At 32.2% G+C, this 6,431-nt stretch overlaps 1 protein-coding gene across 1 annotated transcript; it reads left to right on the forward strand.

Moving 5' to 3' along the window:
• Positions 1-574: 574 nt before the first annotated feature.
• LOC112723919 (lysophospholipid acyltransferase 1-like) lies at positions 575-3,719 on the forward strand. Its single transcript, XM_025775276.1, has 8 exons — positions 575-876; positions 1,100-1,155; positions 1,720-1,943; positions 2,283-2,691; positions 2,929-3,014; positions 3,215-3,278; positions 3,353-3,462; positions 3,579-3,719. Exons 1-8 carry the CDS (start codon positions 575-577, stop codon positions 3,717-3,719), a joined length of 1,392 nt encoding a protein of 463 aa, XP_025631061.1.
• Positions 3,720-6,431: the final 2,712 nt, after the last annotated feature.

Raw genomic sequence — 6,431 nt, forward strand, 5'->3', positions numbered from 1 at the left:
TATCCTAATCATTCAACACTTAATTATACCACTTTCCAATCAATCACTCATTTTCAAAGATTTTCATCATCAATAATCAATATCAATGAAGGATAATAAAAGGATTATTTAGTCATTTAACAAAAATAATTAAAAAGATATATTTATCTTTTTATAACTATTAATGAAGATATTTTTTTATATATAGTAATATAATATTTTTAAAAAATAAACAAAAAATAAATGCTAATATGGATAAATATAATCTACATGACATTTTTATTTGTTCACTTTTTATATCATGTACCAAACGTATAAATTAGTAATGGTAGCTAAGCAAACACCAAAAATTAAACTCTTTCATAAGAGTAAAAGATTATTTTTTTTTCCATAAAACACTTCCACATGTATTCACTACTTGTTAGCAAAACTCTTCCACAGAACCAACCCACACATTCAGAAATCGTGTTTCAAAATCTAAGGTGGACCTCCTCCTTCTTCATTATCGTTATCGTCATCATCTTCTCATTTCATCGCATATCACCAACCCAACCCTACCTATTGTAATTATTGCTAGAGATCAGAAGCCATGGCCATGGAGGTGGAGCTTGAACCCATGGCCGCTTCCATCGGTGTCACAGTCCCCGTGCTTCGCTTCCTCCTCTGCTTCGCGGCCACCGTTCCTCTCAGCTTCCTGTGGCGCATCGTCCCCCGCTGCCTCCCTAAGCATCTATACTCCGCCGGCGTTGGCGTCTCCCTCTCTTACATTTCCTTCGGTTTGTCTTCCAACATGCACTTCTTGGTCCTGATCATGATTGGTTACTCCTCCATGCTCCTCTTTCGCCCCCGATGTGGCATCCTCACCTTCTTCCTCGGATTCGGTTATCTTATTGGCTGGTACGCTACCTATATATATCCAGAATGTTTCTCCATTCTATTATTATACGCACTTTCATAGTTATTAACGTACCGAAATTTTCACGTGACATATATTTCAGAACAGAAGGAGTGTATGACAAAGGTTTCGTTCATGCATTTCATTCCAATTTTTGGCTTTTAAAGTGAGAGGCAAAAAGGAAAAAAAAGATTTGACTGTTTGTTTGTTTGTTTGTTTGTGTAGCCATGTGTATTACATGAGTGGAGATGTATGGAAGGATGGTGGCATCGATGACACTGGTGAGGACTTGTTCATCGCTCATTTCTTCTTTTCTTTTCTTTTTTCATTTTTGTTAGTTTACGATTTTCTTACTGTGATTGAAGGCCATGTATAACTGAATGTATTTAATTTGTCTGTACAGTAAAAATATTTTACAAATATATCCAGTAAAGTTTGATCGACTACATTATTACAAATAGAAAAATGTTAGATGATTAATATTTTTTTCTTGTATTTGCCTTGCATTTGAGTAATCATAACCAACTTTCTATTTTTTTTATAATGCTAAATGCAAACTTATTTGCTTGTTTCATTTACAAGGAAATCAAATAGTTTAATTAAAAAAAATTATTTTTCTTAGGATTAATTTATATTATACTACGTAAGTAACAACTACCAATTAGTTCTCAACAATGACCAATACAATAGCTGATGTACTGTATGGTAGCTTTGCAGGTGTACCATGTTTCTGATATTGAAGGTGGTAACTCCGTTGTTTTGCTAACCTATATATACATATGGTTATGGTATTTATGTTGGTTGGTTGATTGGTTTATTAACTATTGTGTGTTACTACTAAGTAGGGGCCTTAATGGTGTTGACCCTGAAGATCATCTCTTGTTCGTTTAATTACAATGATGGATTGTTGAAAGAGGAAGAAGGTTTACGCGAAGCCCAATGGAAATACAGGTTGACGAAGTTACCTTCTCTGGTTGAGTACATTGGTTACTGCCTCTGCTGTGGGAGTCACTTTGCTGGTCCTGTCTTTGAAATGAAGGACTATCTTGATTGGACTGAAGGAAAGGGGGTAATTATGTTTGAATTCAAATTATTGATTAACAAGAACTAACAAATTTAGTAACAATTTAGGACATTATCTTTAAATTATTTACACTTACATATACATAAGTATGAATTAACTACCTAAACTTGGGGAAAAGAAATGAAATTGTGGAAATTAGTTAACTTTCTTATGTTACAATTTGAATTTGAACTCTATAGAGTTAATTAAACAAATTACTTATGAGGATAGTAGAGGAAGGAAGAATAGTACAAGAAACAAAACCGATGGCCTTGATTACTAGTAATAGAAATTAGTAACAGATAGTGATGATTTTAGTCCTAATCTTTTTCCATTATTGTTCAGATTTGGAGCAAAGAAGCGAAAGGGCCATCACCATCACCATATGGAGCAACCATTCGGGCCCTTATCCAAGCTGGTTTTTGCATGGCCTTGTATTTGTACCTAGTCCCTTATTTTCCTCTGTCCAGGTTTACAGAGCCTATATACCAAGAATGGGCATTCTGGAAAAAGTTTGGTTACCAATATATGTCCGGCTTCACGGCACGTTGGAAGTATTATTTCATTTGGTCGGTTTCAGAAGCTTCTATTATCATCTCTGGTCTTGGTTTCAGTGGTTGGGTGAATTCGTCTCCACCAAAGCCAAGATGGGATCGAGCGAAGAATGTGGATATTTTAGGTGTTGAGTTTGCAAAGAGTTCTGTTGTGATTCCAACTGTGTGGAATATTCAAGTCAGCACATGGCTTCGTCATTGTGAGTTTCTTATTATTGAGTTTTGCATTCTTTTTCTTCAAGTAGAACAAAGCCAATCTTTCAAAAGTTTGGCATGAAACTTGATTTAGGTAGGTCTTAGGCTTAGATCGCATAGTTACAACTTGCAAATTTTGAACATCTTTCATTTTTTTTCTTCTCTTAGCCTGTAAGCCAAGCAAGATTCAGAGTCTGAAATTGTGAAAATCTTATTATGGTATCATTTGTGTTTCATGCAAGATGTTTATGAGCGGCTTGTTCAGAGCGGTAAGAAACCCGGATTCTTTCAGTTACTTGCTACACAGACCATCAGTGCTATTTGGCATGTGAGTAAAACTTACACTGCATCTTGATTGATTTTTTTTCCCAGTTACTTGCATTGCAAGTTAAGTCCTTGTATTACAAAAAAGTGTTACCCTTAAAATTTGATGGAATTTTTTTAATTTCTTTACAGAACTGCTTTGTTGTGCTGGTAAGTTGTATTGTTGAATCTGCGCTTTATAACATTCTGGCTTTATTATTGCAGGGGGTGTATCCTGGATACATCATCTTCTTTGTTCAGTCGGCGTTAATGATTGCTGGTTCAAGAGGTAATACATTAGAATAAGCTAGTATGCTTTTCTCTTGTTTTTTAACATGTCATGCTGTGTTCCTTTTGAAACAGCCATTTACAGATGGCAGCAAGCGATGGCCCCATCAATGGCAAACGCATTCGTGTTTTTGAATTTTGCTTATACACTTGTCGTTATAAATTACTCTAGCGTCGGTTTCTTGGTTAGTTTCTCCCTCCCTCTCCAACCCTAGAGTTTAGTCGCTTATACTTCACAGCTTTAACTCATTCAAATTTGGTGTTTTAATAGTGTTCTATTGTTTCTCTGAATTTTGAATAGGTGCTAAACCTGCACGAAACTCTTGCCGCTTTCGGAAGTGTGTATTATATTGGAACTATTCTTCCCATTTTAATGATTCTTCTTGGTAAAGTAATCAAACCCAGGAGGCCTGCAAGGTCCAAAGCTCAAAAAGAGCAATGAGGTACACATTGCAATTCAATCTTCATGAAGATTTTTATATGGGATTAGAATAGTGTGAGAGTCTGAGAGAATGCATTTCAATCTTCCATAGGTTCCTACCCTGGTTGGCATTCAATGTTTTGTAACATCTGCTTTTTATTCTTCACAATTTGGTATTTAATTGTATTTTTAAAAGTTGTTATTGAAGAAAATAATTATTCAAACATCTTGAATTTCTGTAATCTCTATGCTTTGTTAACTCCTGACTCCTTAGAAGTTAGAATTACTTCAAGGTGTTCTATTTTTCAAATCTCAGCTGCAATAAAAACTTGAACTCTCGTATCTTTTTTGTAATGCGAGGAACTCGATACATTGTAACATACCATAACTATGTCTACATCTATATGCATATGTAAACCTCACTTGAAAATTGTATTTAATGTAATATGTAATGCATCATTACACAAGTAATAAGAGTACACCTATTCTCATTGTTGTTCATTAAACAATCAATATTATACACTTAATTTCTATTCTGTTCATTTTCCAATTGAGTACACCACTGAGGCGAACAAAAACAACGCTGAAAGACGCCAAAGACAAAAGAATCTCTAAAATAAAAGATTAATTAAGTTTAATTTGACAAAAACCATCAAACATCAACTGATTATGTTTCTAAGAGAAAACACTGAGTTACTTGATAGAAGAGTTTAGACTTTAGATGACAAACTTAATCCGTTAAAAATTAAAAAATTAGTCTATAGCATTTAATGTTGTAAATCACGTAAAAAAATAAAATTACACAAAAAGTGTAAAGAGATTGAAATTTAAATTAGTTATAAATAAATATAAAAATCACTATTAACTTGTGAATTTTTTAATATGTGTTCTAATAATAAATTTTTAAAATATTATAAAAAAATTTTACTAAAAGTTATTAAAATATAATTTTTTTATAAATTTTCAATGCATTAAATACATACAAGACTTAAATAAATTTTATTATTATACAATTAAAATATATCCTTAATATAGTTAAATCCTTAACTTATTTATCATTCTCTAAAAATTGTAGGATAAAAAATATACGTGATTATATCCAACGACATGTATAATAAAGATGCAATGATTAAGATGGTGAGTCTTGAACACTTCATTTAAATTAAATAATATACATGTGTGTGTAAAAAACCAAATAAAATAAAAATAGTCTTTTTAAAAAACAGAATGTACCGAATTAGGCTTGAGTTAAATTATATAAAAACAAATTAGTTAAGTAACTAATAAATTTAAAAGCAAATAAGTATAGTAACCAGTACTATTTTTAATGATTTATTTCGATTATACTATGTGTAGACTAAAATCAGTTATCAAAGTCAATTACTAGTATAAAATACATGTTGGAATATAAATACACATTGAAATAAATTAAAACTACATATATCTTTATACATAAATACATTGGTAGCTGATTTTAGTATACGAATAGTATTTTTAAATTTATTTATATACTTTGTTGTTAGTAAAGTATCAGCTGAGAGGTGGATGCCGTGTATCCAAGAATCACGATGCTCAATGATGGACTACAACAACTCACTTGAACTTTTAAAGTGAGTATGAGAGAATGAGAAAGAAGCATATGTAAACAATGATGTGAAGATGAATTGAATTGGTATAGAATGAATTGATTCTGCATAATTACATTAGTGATAGAATTAATGCAAGTACTATGTGTATATTGCACTCTAGAGAGAACAAAGAGCATAGCTAAACACAAATACACGAAGCTATCCCTACCTAACCAAGATTACATTCAAAAACCTCATCTGAAATTAATTAACAAACTAACAATTGAATCTGTTAGTCCATAACGCAGAGTCAGTTACTTGTCTGTCAAGTGATATCTCTAATTTCATTAGCCTCTCCCAAACTCATGATAATTTTTGGAGTTACCTTGAGTCTGGTTCTGAATTTAGAAAAAACATCCATAGAATTGATGTAAAGAACATGCAATTAATTTCGGTTGACTCTTTCTCTAATAAAATATAAATCAAGCTCAAAGTGTTTTGTTTTATTGTGCATTATTATAGGATTAGTAGCGAGTAGTACTGTTACAAGTGCTAGAGGGTCCGAAGAAGGAATTCAAGCTCAACAAGAGATTTTGCACCCAAATAAGCTCCGAATCTGCAGCAACAAGGCCCCTGTATTTGGCTTCCATAGAGAAACGGCTCACTCGGTGTGCTTCCTGTTGGGTTAAAAATAAACTTGATAATTAAAATTTAAAAATTGATAGAAATTACTATTTAAATGGTTGTCTATATTTAGTTTTTATTTAAACCGTTTATTTATTAGGATATGTTAAATTTAGATGTTAAAGAGAAGTATAAATACATATGTAATCATTTTATAAAAAACAACAAAACAAATACATTCAATACATTTCTCTTTATTTTATATCTTCATGAGTGTGTGTGCCTTGTTCTTTTATTTTCCAATAAAGTGGTATCAGAGCCATGATGGGTGGTTTACGTCGGTCTAAAAATTTTCACAAAATAATTCCGTTGAAGTATAGATCCAGACCGATAAACAACCGTCAATCAAAGTTTAATTTTGGTTGTCACAAGTTCAACCCAATAAAAAATACTGAGAGTATTACTCCCGGGTCGTTCTCCCTAAGAATTACAATCGAATGCTCAATTATTGATTATGAGTTTCACAAAGGTGGGTTGATAA

The sequence above is a fragment of the Arachis hypogaea genome, chromosome 11, assembly GCF_003086295.3.
Source record: "Arachis hypogaea cultivar Tifrunner chromosome 11, arahy.Tifrunner.gnm2.J5K5, whole genome shotgun sequence".
In the NCBI taxonomy this organism is placed as follows: domain Eukaryota; kingdom Viridiplantae; phylum Streptophyta; class Magnoliopsida; order Fabales; family Fabaceae; genus Arachis; species Arachis hypogaea.

What these genes read in the sequence shown, in the direction of transcription:
- LOC112723919 (XM_025775276.1), top strand. Translation starts at nt 575, where the DNA reads ATGGAGGTGGAGCTTGAACCCATGGCCGCTTCCATCGGTGTCACAGTC. An exon ending in TGGTGGCATCGATGACACTG is followed by an intron (nt 1,156 to 1,719) that starts GTGAGGACTTGT and finishes ACTACTAAGTAG; the next exon opens with GGGCCTTAATGGTGTTGACC. An exon ending in AATGATTGCTGGTTCAAGAG is followed by an intron (nt 3,279 to 3,352) that starts GTAATACATTAG and finishes CTTTTGAAACAG; the next exon opens with CCATTTACAGATGGCAGCAA.